Source organism: Pinus tabuliformis, chromosome 5_1, assembly GCF_031772625.1.
Source record: "Pinus tabuliformis cultivar Carrire ecotype Pingquan chromosome 5_1, CPIR1, whole genome shotgun sequence".
NCBI lineage: Eukaryota > Viridiplantae > Streptophyta > Pinopsida > Pinales > Pinaceae > Pinus > Pinus tabuliformis.
Genome location: NC_142305.1, coordinates 869,003,362 through 869,019,921, shown reverse-complemented (window position 1 = coordinate 869,019,921; position 16,560 = coordinate 869,003,362). Strand labels below are relative to the sequence as shown.

Genomic DNA, 16,560 nt, shown 5'->3' with positions numbered 1-16,560 from the left:
AATGTCTTAGAAATTATTTCCTTGGTATGTGTGTTTTTGTTTGATCAAACCCTAGTCTAACCAAGTTTGTTATATATCTAACTTCTATTGATATTTGTGAAGTTGGGTTTGACTAACACATGATATGAAATGCCTTTGCATGATGATGAAACCCTAGGTATATAGATATGTCCTTTTGGTCGAAACTCTAGCTTGGTCTAGGTCAGATGCATTAATGTTGTCGAACATGTGATATGCTTATGAATGATTATGAATTCCTAGATACATGGGTTGACCTAGTTATTGATGGTCATAAGTCTTAGGATTTAATATAAGTCCTTGTTTGAGATTCTAGGATGATGATATTTGGAAATCTAGGGTTTTGCAGCTAAACCCTAGTAATAGTTAAATTGTCTAGTATGTGTGATATAACAATCTGAGATCTATTTATTTAATGATTGTTGAGATTGTGAAAATGGAATTCTAGGGTTTTGAAGTTGAACCTTAGTAGAAGTAAAAATATCTGATGTATGATGACAATATGATAATTTGAGATTTGTGTAAGATTTTTGAAATTTGAGTTTTGGTTGGGATTGATGGTTGATCAGAAATCTAGGGTTTGCAACTAACCCTAGTGGAAGTTGGTCATGTTAATGACTAAGCTGTGATTGACTTTGATTAATTCTTTTGTATGAAATCTAGGATTTGTATGAAACCCTAGTGGAAATCTAACATATGAATTATGAAAGTTGTTAGATACCTTGTAGATCTATATTTGTTTGAATTGTTTCTAGGGTTTTCTATATGTTGTAGTAAGGTATGTCACACCTTTGAAAGAAACATTGAAACCCTAGATGGAATGAAAATTGTGATGAAGTAGTCTAGGGTTTATGACAAAGTCCCTAGCAAGATGTTGAAGAGTATATGTCTCTTGTTTGTAATCCGATCTGTATAAAGTTGAAATGCTTTCGTGATTCTGATATGGCTAACTTCATGCTTTTATAGATTTGGTTGTACTTGCTATCTAAGTTGTGCAGGTACACAATCTTCAACTTGGTGAAGATGATCGATGTGATAAGCATGATGAGAATGATAATGGCTCTGATAAAATGGTTGGAAGCTGCAAAATATTCTTTGATGATGAAAAGAAGAAGTTGATCTCCCTAAGGAAGCATGAATAGAAGAGATCTCCCTAAGATTAAGAGGGAGTTTGGATAATAAGATGCTCCCTGGTTGAGAGGGAGGGCATGTCTTGGTTTCGATCGAAGAATGAATCTCGGAGGATATGTTGTTGCATGAGAAGTAGGAAAGCATATAATTGAGGAATTTTATGTCAAAGATTCGGTTGTTAGTCCTACTGAGTTGAGGAGCAACATCTAGAATGACCGTGGAGGTTTGTATTTGATTATGTACACGTGAAAATATATTATTGATTGGGGTTGTGTTTGTACAGGTAAATCCCTCGAAGGCTTTTGATAGCATGTTGGTTACCGATCAGTTTGATCAGGAGAGATTTATGGTCCTTGATCTGCTAGATCAAGGTTTTGAAGCTTTGTGAGTGAAGCATTTTCTGGGAGGACATCTAGCCGGAACTTTGTGTTGATGTCTAGGTCCTGAAGTTGGAAAGGTGGCGTTGGTCATTGAGCTCTGACATGCACCTAAATTTTTTGGTTGATGGTTAGCAAGTAAGCCTGATGGTACATATAAAGGCTGAAAAGTCCCACATGGATAGATTTCCCTGGTCAGGAATCTAGTCTACGACATTTCGGTGCCTAAATCGTTGAGAGACCAATCGATAGATTTCCTTGGTCAGGAATCTAGTCCATGGCATTGTGGTGCCTAAAGTTCTTCATGGTTCATATAGTTTGAGATATTCCATTATACTTGTATATGATGAATACCTCCCTAGTTAAGAGGGAGTGTGGGAAAATGTAACTAGGTTCGGTCTCCATTTAATGTATTTGAGTCATCATGTAATGTACTTGTCAAAATAATAAAGAAAATAATAATTATTATTATTATTGTGACTTATTAAAGCATGGGTTTCATGCTTGGGTCACCATGTTTTAGGTCAAATTCCCCATTGAGGACTTTTAGGATTTATTATGAGTCAATAGAGTCATTGTACTTTCAAAGAGACCCTTCTTGGGCTTTTGAATCATGTAAAAAGGTTAAGTATTGAGTCAAATATAATTTATGTATCCTCCACACCAAGTCGGCCTAGAAGAAGATCAAGTCGGCCTAAGGAGACTAATTCGACCTCACATGGAGCCTATAAATACAAGGACATCGAATTCATTTGGAACACACTCTCTCACAAGAATTTCAATATCTCTTGTCGCTGGGAAAAGTGCGAAGTCTGTTTCCGGGAAGCCAAAGTAAGTGCGAGTTTGGGGAAGTCTAAGGAGAAAGGAAAAATTGAAAAGTTGGTGCCTCTCTCTCTCAGTTTCATGCCCTGGATTGGGAGATCGAAGTCTTCCAAGTTTCATTTTTGTCAGAAGTTGCCAGTTGTTGGAAGTTGCTTCCTAGTTGAAGTTGTTGGAAATAGGTCGAAATTTTGGGAGGCTGACTTGGTGTGGAGGGAAGGTCTAGTCTTGGTCTAGGGTGAAGAGTCTCAAAGAATATTATTGAAAGGAAGAATTTATTGACTGGGTTTCCCCTCGAGGGGGGTTTTTCCTTGGCATAGTGCCTACATCTAGTGTCTATTGTTTTATGTGTTGCTGCTTTGGTAATTACTTGACGAACTATAAGAAAGAAGGTATAAAGAATCTTAATAACAAGAAAACATCACAAATAATTATCAAGAATAAGAAAATATTTTTTCCTTTCTGATTTTCTAACAAAATATTTACCCACGGGATATCACAAACTTTGAATACAATAAAATACTATTTTTTTTCTTTGGCCCCTTTGACCCCCTTAAGCCTCCTCTCATTACTCTCTCATGGAACCATAACCCCCACATGTTTAGTGCACCAGCTCATAACTAGTGATGTATTTTTATTAAAAACTTTGGCGTACAACATTTACATTGCTTGGCCCTTGGCAACACTACTTAACTCACAACCTAAAGTATATATTAACACTTCATTACATTTCTTGGGATCAAAACTACGGTGTTACACCTTCAACATTGATTTGACCATTGGGCCTTTTGTTTTGGCAACATTAATCCTCCCACCTCACTCTTTAAGCATTGTACTTTGAGATTTTCATGTCATATGACAAGCTCAATATTTTACCCAAGCACCTACAAGAAACCTTAACATTCAATAAAACTCTATGATCAAACCATTTTACCCCTTTCCTTCAATGGGTTTCTATGATTTTGGTTTGCAAGGAATTTGCTTCTTCTTTCCCCTTGAAACCTAAGAAACTGGATTCATCCAAACCACCCCTTGTGTCTTGAATCCCATGAATCAGACACAATTCGCTAGGACACATGTTCTATGAGTGTGTTCGTCGTGTCCTAGTTTGTGGGATTTGATGGACACGCGAATCCAGAGATTGTCTTCTTTTTTGAGTGTGTCTTCTGCTCTGAGTGTTTGGGAGCTTCTAGCAAAAGGTTTGGGAGAATTTTGGAAGTGATTCAAGCAACAGGTAAGTGCATTTTGCTTCTATTTTTTTTGCATTTTTTCTACAACAGTTTGCATCGGCATTTTTTTACAAGTTTGTGCATTTTTTTCATTATTTTTTTACGACGTTCATGACTCAATCAAGGGAAGTAGGGGAGAGGCAAAGGAAGGGAAAAAATGTCCCCATTGATGATGCCCCTCATGTTCCAATTTCATCAGGGTCTACAAGTGTTCCATCTATTGGAAGTGGGGTTGCAACAAAAATTTCAAAAGTTGAGGATAGAATGAATTTAGAAAGACAACGGGCTCAAGAAAACAAATATCCCTTGTGGAAGTATGTCAAAAAGGATCAAGGGCCGGACTGCAAGTTGAAGGAAGGAGGCAATGTTGCTTGGAAATGAAACTATTGCAAAAATCATTTCAAGAGCTCTTATTATCATGTGAAAGGTCATTTGTTGGTTTTACCAAGTTGTGGAATTGGAGCATGTACACAGGTGTCTTTAGCTAAGACGAAAGAAATGGAAAAAGGGGACAATGTTGGTGTGGCAAGGGTGGTTGCATCATCTAAACAAAACAAGAATGATGGTCCCCTTCCATTCTTGAAGAAAAGCAGCAACAGATTTCCATTTGAGGGCTTTGGTGGGGGTGTGGATCAAGTAGATAAAACGAAGGTAGTGGTACTTGGTCCAATGGACAAGATTTTTCAGAAAGAGAGACAGGAAGAGCTTGATCTCACTATTGCATTCTTTTTCCATAAAAAATTCATATCCTTTAATGTTGCACGCTCACCTTTATTTCTTGAGATGTGTCGAGCTCTAACTCATGGGGCTACATTAGGGTATGTGCCTCTTGGGCTAGAGAAGCTTAGAACCACATTGTTGAATAAGGCAAAGAAAGAGGTGGACAAAATGCTTGAGCCTATTAAATCAACATGGCCAACATCTAGGGTTAGTATTGTTTTTGATGGATGGACAGATCCAGCACGCCACCCACTCATCAACTTCATGGTATCTTCCTTGAATGCACCAGTTTTCTTGAAATCAGTGGATGCACTTGGAAAATACAAGGATGCACAATATTTTGGTGAGTTGTTCATTAAATTTATTGAAGATGTACATGTTGATTTTTGTGTGCAAATCATTACAAACAATGCACATGTTTATAAGGGTTTTGGAATGATTGTGGAAGCTAAATATCCACAAGTATTTTGGACACCTTGCATTTCCCATTCCTTGAATTTAGCACCTAAATCTATTGCTTCTGATGTGCCCTGCATTGGAAGTATTATTGAGGATGCATGACATATTTGCAACTTTGTACAAAATCATACAAATTCCCTCACAATCTACAAGGAGTACACCAATCTATCATTGTTGAAGATTGTAGATACATGATTTGTCTCTTCATTCATCATGTTGAAGAGGTTGAGGGAGGTCAAGGTCGCGCTTGGGGCCATGGTTATTTAAGAGTTTTGGTCTTTTTGGAGAAAGACAGATCAAGCAGCCTCAAAAAGAGTGAAGGAAACATTGTTAGATGATGCTTGGTGGGAAAGGGTAGATCTCATTATTAAGATCATGGACCCTATCATTACTTTGCTACGATTTGCAAATACAGACCAACCCATCCTATAAGAGGTTTATGAGGAATGGGATTCCATGATTGAGTCCGTGAGGACCATTATTTTACAGAGTGAGTTCATTGAGTATGAGACATCATCAAAGGCCTTCTTCACCACCATACATGATATTCTTGTCCACAAATGGGACAAGAATTGCACACCTTCGCATTGTGTGGCTCACTCATTGAACCCAAAACACTACAACCATGAGTGGCTGAATGGTGGACCTTCAAGTAGATTCCCTCACATGGATGGTGAAATTTCACAGGGGAGGAAGGATGCATTGAGGCATGATTTTCAAGATAGAGCATCCCTTGATGAGGTGGAGGATGCCTTTGGAGAGTTTTATGCTGGCACTAGGTGATTTGTAGGCCATGATGTGATTAGAGACAGTGGGGTTAAGAAGCCCTATCTTTGGTGGGAAACTCATGGTGCAACAATCCCTCCTCTTCAGTAGTTAGCCATGAGGCTCCTCTCTCAGGTGACTTAATCCTCTTGTTGCGAGAGGAATTGGAGCACATATGAGAATTTGTATAATATCAAGAAGAGTAGGCTTGAATAGTCCAGGGAAGAGGTAATGGTGTATATGCACACCAACCTTCATCTTATTTACAGGCAGAGGGATGAGTGGTTGAAGGGAAAGACAAATATGTGCGATATCTTTCCTAATGATGTGTGTTTGGACAATAGTATTGAGTTGGCATTGGCCAACTTGGATCTTAATGAGGCTGTCACTTTTGATGATGGTGATACCATTGAGGGGTCATCCTCCACACTAGTAGATGCAAAGATGACATTGGATACAAAGGAGGAGGATGCAGCAAAGGAGAGAAGTGGTGACCATGACAGTGATGTTGATTTTTTTGATGATGATTGATGGCTCATGAGTCATGAGCTACCTACTAACTTGTAGTTGTTTTGTATTTTCTATTTCTATTTGCCATTGGCATTGCTACTACCTATGTAACACATTTTGATGTTGACGACTTAATGAGAAAACTGCAATTTCTTGTCTTTCTCCTATTGGATCATTGATGAATTTGTCCCAATTGTATTTGTATGCATAATGTTACATTGTACAACTTACAAATTTTAAATTTACAATGTAGAATCTAGATTTATTTCTAAATTTGTATCATGAATGACAATTTGTGTAAGAAATATCTATTTAGTATTAATTTTTAATATATATAACGTGTCTTACATGTCTTGTTCCCGAGGGGGTCAACGTGCCCGTGTCGGACACTTAAATTTTTGTTTCATGTGTGTCACGTGTCCTTGTGCCAAGTGACTTAGCTTCTAAGGCAAAGAAAGAGTTGGACAAAATGCTTGAGCCTATTATATGAGCATGGCGAACATCTGGGGCTAGTATTTTTTTTTATGGATGGACAGATCCAGCACATCACCCACTCATCAACTTCATGGTGTCCTCCTTGAATGCACCAATTTTCTTGAAATCAGTGAATGCACTTGGAAAATACCAGGATGCACAATATAATGGTGAGTTGTTCATTAAAGTTATTGAAGATGTAGGTGTTGATTCTTGTGTGCAAATCATTACAGACAATGCAATTGTTTGCAAGGGTGATCTCGTGATTGTGGAAGCTAAATATCCACAAGTATTTTGGACACCTTGCATTGTCCATTCCTTAAAATTAGCACTTAAATTTATTGCTTTTGATGTGCCTTTGATTGGAAGTATTATTGAGGATGCATGGCATATCCACAACTTTGTACAAAATCATACAAATGCCCTCACAATCTCCAAGGAGTGCACCAATCTATCATTGTTGAAGATTGCAGATACACAGTTTGCCTCTTCATTCATCATGTTGAAGAGGTTGAGGGAGGTCAAGACTACTCTTGGGGCCATGGTTATTTCAGAGTTTTGGTCTTTTTGGAGAAAGACAGATCAAGTAGCCTCAAAAAGAGTCAAGGACACAATGTTAGATGATGCTTGGTGGGAGAGGGTAGATCTCACTATTAAGATCATGGACCCTATCATTGCTTTGCTACGATTTGCAGATACAGACCAACCCATCCTAGGAGAGGTTTATGAGGGATGGGATTCCATGATTGAGTCTGTGAGGACCATTATTTTACAGAGTGAGTGCCCTAAGTATGAGACATCATCAAAGGCCTTCTTCACCACCATATAGGATATTCTTGTCAGCAGATGGGACAAGAATTGCACAGATTTGCATTGTTTGGCTCACCCATTAAACCAAAAATACTACAGCCATGAATGGCTGAATGGTGGACCTTCCCGCAGATTCCCTCCTTACATGGATGGTGAAATTTCACAAGGGAGGAAGGATGCATTGAGGCGAAATTTTTAGGATAGAGCATCCCTTGATGAGGTGGAGGATGCCTTTGCGGAGTTTTCCACTAGCACTAGGTGATTTGCAGGTTATGATGTGATCGGAGACAAGGGGTTAAGAAGCCCTATTCTTGGTGGGAAACTCATGGGGAAACAAGCCCTCCTCTATAGTAGTTAGCCATGAGGCTCCTCTCTCAGGTGACTTCATCCTCTTGTTGCGAGAGGAATTGGAGCACATATGGGAATTTGTATAGTGTCAAGAAGAGTAAGCTTGAGCAATCCAAGGCATAGACAATGGTGTATGTGCACACCAACCTTCATCAAAGGTTGGTGTGCACATACACCAACCTTCATCAAAGGTTGGTGTGAACATACAATTTCTTGTCTTTCTCCTAGATTCTACGTTGTAAATTTAAAATTTGTGAGTTGTACAATGTAACATTATGCACGCAAATGCAATTGTGAGAGATTCATCAATTATCCACTAGGATAAAGACAAGAAATCATAGTTTTCTCATTAAGTCATCAAAATCAAAATGTGTTACATAGGTAATAGCAATGCCAATGGAAAATAGAAATAACAAATACAAAACAACTACAAGGTAGTAGGTAGCTCATGACTCATGAGTCATCAATCACCATCATCAAAATCAACATCACTGTCATGGTCACCACTGCTCTCCTCTGCTACATCCTCCCCCTCTGTATCCAATGTCATCTCCACACTTGCTGGTGTGGAGGATGACCTCTCAACAATATCACCATCATAAAAAATGCGAGGCTCTAGCACTGGATCATTAAGATCCAAGTTGGCTAATTCCAACTCAACACTATTGTCCAAATGTATATCATCAGGAAATATATTCCACATCTGTGTCCTTGGTGAATGTGCACACCAAATACAGACCAACCCATCCTAAGAGAGGTTTATGAGGGATGACATTCCATGATTTAGTCTGTGAGGACCATTATTTTACAAAGTGAGTGCTCTGAGTATGAGACATCATCAGAGGCCTTCTTCACCACCATACACAAAATTCTTGTTAGCAGATGGGACAAGAATTGCACACCTTTGCAAATTTGTTTTGCTCACTCATTGAACCCAAAATACTACAACCATGAGTGGCTGAATGGTGGACCTTCCCGCAAATTTCCTCCTCGAATGGATGGTGAAATTTCATAGGGGAGGAAGGATGCATTGGGGCAGAATTTTTAGGATAGAGCTTCCCTTGATGAGGTGGAGGATGCCTTTGTAGAGTTTTCCACTAGTACTGAGCGATTTGTAGGCCATGATGTGATTAGAGACAGGGAGTTAAAAAACCCTATTCTTGGTGGGCAACTCATGGGGAAACAAGCCCTCCTCTACAACAGTTAGCCATGAGGATCCTCTCTTAGGTGACTTCATCCTCTTGTTGCGAGAGGAATTGGAGCTCATATGAGAATTTGTAGTGTAAAGAAGAATAGGCTTGGGCAGTCCAAGACAGATACAATGGTGTATGTGCACACCAACCTTCGTCTTATTTACAGGCAGAGGGATGAGTGGTTGAAGGGAAAGACAAAGATGTGGGATGTCTTTCCTGATGATATGGGTTTGGACAACGGTGTTGAGTTGGCATTGGCCAACTTGGATCTTAATGAGTCAGTGCTAGATCTTGTCACTTTTGATGATGGTCATCCTCCACACTAGCAAGTGCAGAGATGACATTGGATAGAAAGGTAGAGGATGCAGCAGAGGAGAGCAATGTTGACCATGACATTGATGTTGATTTTGATGATGATGATTGATGACTCATGAGTCATGAGCTACCTACTACCTTGTAGTTGTTTTGTATTTGCTATTTCTATTTTCCATTGGCATTGCTACTACTGATGTAACACATTTTGATTTTGACGACTTAATGAAAAAACTGCAGTTTCTTGTCTTTCTCCTATTGGATCATTGCTGAATCTGTCACAATTGTATTTGTATGCATAATGTTACAAACTTACAAATTTTAAATTTACAATGTAGAATCTAGATCTATGTCTGAATTTGTATCATGAATGAGAATTTGTGTAAGAAATATCGATTTAGTATTATATCTATATATATATATATATATAACATGTCCTATATGTCCTTTTCCAGGGGGTCAACATAACTGTGTCAGACATTCAAATTTTTGCATGTTTTGTATCCCCGTGTCGAGTGACTTAGCTTGAAACCTAAATTGTGAAAAACCCTTGAACTTACCATGATAACATGGTCAAATTTTGTTTTAGACTTGATGATTTGCCCCTTTCCATTCTTTCCATTATTCGATGAGCTCGTCTCTCAACCTAAAGACAGAATTGAGAAGCTGTTCCTCACCTTCTTCCCAGTGGCCTGCAAGTTCCTCCACTCTTTCAATGCACTTCACTTATTTTGTTTTGAAATGGAATCATATCTATAGACATCTTGTGTATCTTTATCAAATAAAACATTGCATTAAAAGATAAATAAAAGATCATCTATTCGCTTATGCATGCCGTTAGAGAGTGTAGGCCCTACCTATATAGATGTGTGCTCAATGGGTTATATAATCACTATCTAAAATCACATAAATGCTTCCATTGTGTTTGAGGTGCAACCCATTGACTTGAAAGGGTACCCAATAAGGTATGTTTTTGAGGTGCCCCCTTGACTTGAAAGGGTACCCAAGAAGGTATAATTTACAATGTCAATGATAAGATTAGACAAACATGAAAAAACACAATTAACATTGAGTTACACATCCGTTGTTAAGGAGTAGTTTAACTATTTTATGTTTTGGTTTTTTTGTGGATTTTCACAATATAATTTTTGGTTGTTTAAAATGTTTTTTTGACTGCATAAATAAATTCAGCATCCTGAAAGACCTCTGGAGCAATTAGATCCGGCAGATTAATCAAACTTATGCTTCTAACAGATCTTTGCCAGACAAAATTGGCTGGAAAATATACCTAGAAAATTTCCAAAATGTAGAAAAGTTAAACCACCGTGCCAATTGGCAGGGCTGCCCCCTTAAAAGTCCTTGACTCTTGTTCAGAACCAATACCTTCATCGACCCAAATCCTGATATAACGCACGGGCAAATGTACCAGAGTCATGCCACTTATTACTCCTTGGCCATAACTATTCGATAGGTAAGATTTACATAACACATTTATTTGAAACGATAGCATATTTCATTAGCACAACACATGTCACTTGTAGTCACAATAGATGCTCGAGAGCAATAGTTCTCCACCATGCTGTAATTATCAACCAAAGAATAATACGTTATACGATTAAGAATAATCATGCTGTCCACAGAAAGCTTGATTTCCACAAATGCTGCAAAAATGTTTTGCTTCTTGTGTCCACTAACTACTTTTGAGGTTTACTTCTCTGTGATATGATTCTCAACACATTGTTAAGAGCACAACTGTTCTTCATTTAACATTTAAAACCAAGAATAGCCCTTTATATTGATAAAATCGTTCATTGCGACACATGGTTAAGATGAATTATTGACTGAAGCCAAAACAAATCAAAGCTTGTGTCAATAAGCTCAGTAAAATTGATTATTTGCAGCTGAATGACTGGATGCATCCAGCATACCAGTCAGCACAAATAGAACAAGATATTGCTACAATTCTCGCCTGCCTCAGTCTTCTTTGGGGGCCTTCAATTTCGGTCTTCTCTGTTTCTTCTGGGATGGTACAGCAAGCAACCCGAAAGTCCAGACAGCCAACAGACATGCCTCCAATGGTGCCAGCCAGTACACATAGACATGTTCTTTTGTTCTGTGCTGTCCTCTAGAATAAGCCCACCCAAATGCCTGTAATGCCATCCATTAACTTTCCATCAGGAAAAATTCTGTTCTGGTTTTCCTTTTCTATTTTCTTATAATTCTAAGTTAAAAATTGAAGGGGTAAGCAATAATTTTGCAGTCCAGACCATCATTTGTAAGGTTTTCAGAAAGAAAGCAACTCACTAGTGCTCTAAAGGTGTAAATAAACAAAAATATGTGCACATAAATAAATTGAGGAGAAGTGGAAGCCAAACTCCTAGGAAGACGGAGGGAGTAAATTCAAAATTATCTGCTAAAGGTGCAACCACAATAGCAACAACACTTAACATGAGATAACAGACTTGAAACTGGCTGTATGAAGTTTGACTCTTGCCAAGTTTCCATGTACATTTGCTTCCAGGCTCAAACTTTCATGTTTGAGTTCACTCTACTTGAATAAAAGCTTGAGCCAAGAGTCCAGGACAAAGAAAATTATAATTGGCAAGAGAGGAACTACCTCACACTTTATAAGGCAAAACTAAAGGATGGGCCAGGCAAATAAAAGCAGCAGATGCAAGCTATGCAGTCAGAACACGATCAAAGATGTGACATAATACAAGAACATAGAAACCAAAATGCAAGTTAAGCAGTGTCTGTGCAGTTAAATATATGCTTAACAGCACAAAGAGATAAATTAACAAACTAGGAAAATCAATAACAAAAATCATGGATCAGATCAATGAGTTAAGAAGAAATAAATTCGAACCATATGACAATCTGATAGACCTATATGGATTTTTGTGAGCTGAAAAAGCAAAAGAAATAGTCCTAATCAAGTCTAGTACAGCTACTCAGAAAATTTGGGATTTTCAAAACCATAATTTGAGATATGTTGCAAGAAGAAAAATCTATGATTTCCCAACAAGAGGAATAACATTTTTTGCTAAAAAATTACAAAGAATTGCATCAAATCCATTAAAGTGAACAAAACTCAACAGACTGCTAAAATGGATGGACCATCAGCTTTATGAAGAGTTGCAATTAGGATAATCAATCTGTGACTTTTCTTTAAATGAGGTTCAAAAGAAGCGTTTGTCAAACTAAACAAAAAACAAATCATAAAATACAAAAAGCTTCCTATGCTTTGTGACAAAGGTGCAACAATCCAGGATAGTACAGTCATTATCTTCATTAGCATGCAGCGACTGATAGATTTTCTTAACTGGCTGTGAGACTTTTGCTTGGCCTGAAAAACAATGATAATGGGAATCAACCCTTTTTCAGGCCTTTAAGGAAGAGAACTAAAGTCATTGTGCTAAGCACTGCAACACATGCAAATTGAATATTGACACTTCGGAATTTTCTTTTGGAAATTAAGTACCTGATACAATTCAGTGCTAAATTACACATAGATAGACTACGAGACCTCCAAGTGGAACAGTTAATCAGCCTACCTGTAAGATGCAATAGGCCTTCATTGCCGGACTTTGGACACCATCAAATACCTAACTGAATTCTAAATCCTGATTGAAACCTGATTTTTAAACTATCATAGGTTATATATCATGCAATTGCCAACAGGAAATTAGTTTATTGGTGAGATTAGCAGAGTGTTATGTTATTCACCAGGATTCAATTTTTTCTGTGGTTTGGGTCACCCACATGGCATGAGTTTCAAAATAAGCAAGCTGGGTCAAGGATAGAAATCAAACTAAGCACCTAAGCCAAGGGACGTATTTTCTTAATGATGCAGCCCCTAAGACATGTTTCTTGAGGCACTTCCTCAAAATACAACATATCAAAATTGGATTGTGTAGTCGTACAAGCCCTGAAATAAGTAGAGCTAGAAAATCCTAATCCTTCCTATTTAGCTCAAAATTTATGGCTTTATAAGTTCATAATAATTCTTAATCTAACCTTTCTGCATTGAGAGGGATAACAGAAGTGCTTACAGTGGCAGGGTTCATAGCAGGGCCTGTGAAGTTAGCACCCACAATGCTTAGACTGAGCTTTATGATGCTCATTATCCATGTCCTCAGAAAAAAACTTTTGGGTCCTCTTGCTCTCACAATCAATGAAACCATAACAATGATGAATGTGAGAACACCTTCCACAGCCATCCCAGTTATTAGATCAACTTTCAGCAGGGGACCTTGGCCTCCAGGTGGGATCATAAATTTGACATACTTCACTCCTAGCAATGATCCAAATGCCTACTAAAAGAAAGAGGAGGAAACGTTATTCAAAATTTAAATTAACCAAAAGAAAACAAAAAACTTTATATATATATGAATGAATGAGAAGCTTCATGCACCTGAGCAGGGATGCGAACTGCTAATGTGAAGAGAGATTCAGCCCGGTTGTCTGCAAAGGCATTTGAGAGCACTGTGACGGGATTGTAAGTTGCTCCGTTAGTTAATTTACCAAGCCATGAAAATATGAACATGACTTGCACCATAAGTACCCACTTTAAGAACTCTTCATGGCTTTTCAATTGTAAGAAATGCGAAGCCACAATGGCAGTCAACACCCTCACAAGGGCCCCTGAGAGCACCCACAGAAAGGACACCACTATATCTGCCACCACCAACTTCAATGCACCCATCGCGCAATCAATCTGTTATGACCTTTAAAGCTCTTCCCTTTCAAAACCCACATCCTGTTCTTGTCACAGATCAATTTATGAATATTTATATGAGCAGAAAGACAGGCAGTTAGGATCTTTGATTTGCAGGGCAAGCATGGGATTAGAATGTGTTCGAACAAACCATGGCAACGTCCAATGTATTATTCCTTTCGTCCACAGAATGTTTCTGTCGAATGAATTTTGGGTTGGGTTTACCCTGGTTCAGAAGTTATAGGGTACACAAGACTGAAAGCACAAATTGGGGAATGGCAGACTGGTAAAAGCACAAACTATATGTCAATGTCAAACAGGAAGATGGTATGTCTCCGCGCAAGAAGCCTCATATTCCAAATCTACTGGGCCCCCTCGTGCGAGGTCTTCAAAACGTGAATCTTTACCTTTACCTCATTTCAGTGTTTTCATATCTAACAATGTCCCAACTATTTCATGATATTAGTATCTGAGTAATCTTACAATGCAAGGCTTGGCATGAACACCCATACTCTTTCTTTATCCAGGGGGAACTAGCCCTTTTGTTGGATGGTAAACTTGTCTAACAACATTGGAGAAAGCGTCTGGTTCAATGGCAATCTTGTTATAACATTATGGGTTTCAACCATTTACAAAAAAATAAAAATTTGATAATGATTTTTTTAAAGTTTTTCCATCTAATTTGGGAATATGTTTTTTTTAAGTGATATCACAATATTTCATTTAAACAAAAACCAAAAAAAAAAAATAATAATAATGATAATGATTTTTTTAAAGATTTTCCATCTAATTTGGGAATATGTTTTTTTCGAGTGATATCACAATATTTCTATCATTTATAATTTAAATATACAACTGAATTGAATACCAAAAAAACATGAAACATTTTGATTGCGGAAATTCAAATTTAATTATTTAAAATGATAGTTTTGGCAATTTATTTCTAATTTTAAATAAAGTATATCTAAAAAATGTTAAACGCTTATCTATTAAACTATGTCATTTTAATTATTAATTTAAACTATATCATTTAAATTATGTTGATAATAGTGTCTATTATGGAATAAGTTTTCCATAATTTTAATTTAATTGTCAATAATTATTAGATGGATAGTAGGGATTTAACTTTTACAAAATATTCTTAATAGTATTCATACATCAACATGTAAGAGCTATTTTAAAAGTAATTATACCCCTTCTCCCATTTTAATTAAATTGATAAATTGAAAAAAATGTCATATGAACAAGTGTCATATGAAATGAGTTATGGTTTTTGTCGTATTTGATAGAGAGATTTTCTAGGCAAATTCGCCTAGAATCTAGTAGAATGGAAAATGTTACTTTTAATTAACTTGACTTCCATGGTTTCATCATGGAAATGGGGTTACAAAAATTCTTCTTTACCAAAGTTAGCATAATTAACTTTGAACAATATCATCGCATTCAACTCGTCAAGATATTTCCAAAGATATAAATTTTATCTTGGTCTAATGCCTAGATCAAGATTTATACCCCATTTAAATTTAGTCATTTAATCCCTTCCACATAGGCAAGGACCTGCAACGTGGCAACCACATGGCATCCATGTGTCACCCACGTGGCATCCTCATGGCAACCCCACCTTGCCCAGGTGGTTCCACGTCACTCTAGACATCATGTAGCCTTCGTTAAGTTCACTTGGCATTTGCTGCATCACCTAGACCATGGCCCCCTCAAGTTTGTCCCTTAGCATGTTATTTCAATATTTCACGTTATAATTGATTATAGGAAATCTAAGACTCTGTTATCACTCAGAAGTCTTCCCTAGAAGTTATAAAAGAAGGAATAATCCGAGGTAACCACAAATCTGATTTTTTAGACTCAGGTTCTAGCCAACCTAAGTCTAGAGAGGCTCTCTTTATAATTTAACTTTGTTTTGGGTAGGATTTCAGGCTAGTTCTTAATGCTCATGATGTTTTGGTTTTGATTGGGTGGTGGACTTAAGAAAATAGATGGGCAGAACAAGTATTCAGGCCATTGGGCTATAGAGTCAATCAAAGAGTGGCTTAACTGGATCAGATCAATTACTAAAGGAATAGTTCACAGGGCAGGCTAGCATAGCGAAAAGAAAATTTGCAGGTTCAAATAGATGAGGTAGTCCTAACCAGGGTAAAAGGGCAATGAATAATCCTTAAACTGGGATCAAGATGAAGAACAGAAGGAGACCAGTAGGAAAGGGAAACTAAGAATCCTTTACTATGGACCTAAGGGGGAAAACTATGGAAGTAAGTGAGCAATTAAGAATTCCCAGACCAAGATAGTTTAGCAGAAAACAATGAGAAAGTAAACAGTCAAAACAAAGAGCATTAAAGCTAATTCTCAGATATCATTCCTTATTTACTGTTCAGATTTCTTAGAGAAAACATGTGAATATTTATAACATGATGAGAAAACAATAATTAAACATGAAGAGATAATACTTATTTGGTTCCAGCTGTGCACAAGAATCCAGTGAAATGTCTTTAGCTTTATTTCATGACCTAGCGAAACCAGTCCAGTCTTGAATACAATAGCTCCTTAGCTTGATATAAAATGTCTACAGAAATGTATTTTAATCCACCCTAATTACTTCAAAATGTGAAGTATTTATACAAAAATGTTACAAAATATCTCATAACAATATGAGAACTATTCTAGGA

The 16,560-nt window shown here is 37.3% G+C and overlaps 1 protein-coding gene across 1 annotated transcript; it reads right to left on the bottom strand.

The window, feature by feature from the left end:
* Positions 1 to 10,927: 10,927 nt before the first annotated feature.
* Positions 10,928 to 14,453, bottom strand: SIP2;1 (small and basic intrinsic protein 2;1). The gene is made up of 3 exons (XM_089433036.1): positions 13,580 to 14,453; positions 13,218 to 13,478; positions 10,928 to 11,313 (listed from the first exon to the last, which is right to left on the bottom strand). Exons 1-3 carry the CDS (start codon positions 13,868 to 13,870, stop codon positions 11,140 to 11,142), a joined length of 726 nt encoding a protein of 241 aa, XP_089289162.1. The 5' UTR covers positions 13,871 to 14,453; the 3' UTR covers positions 10,928 to 11,139.
* Positions 14,454 to 16,560: the final 2,107 nt, after the last annotated feature.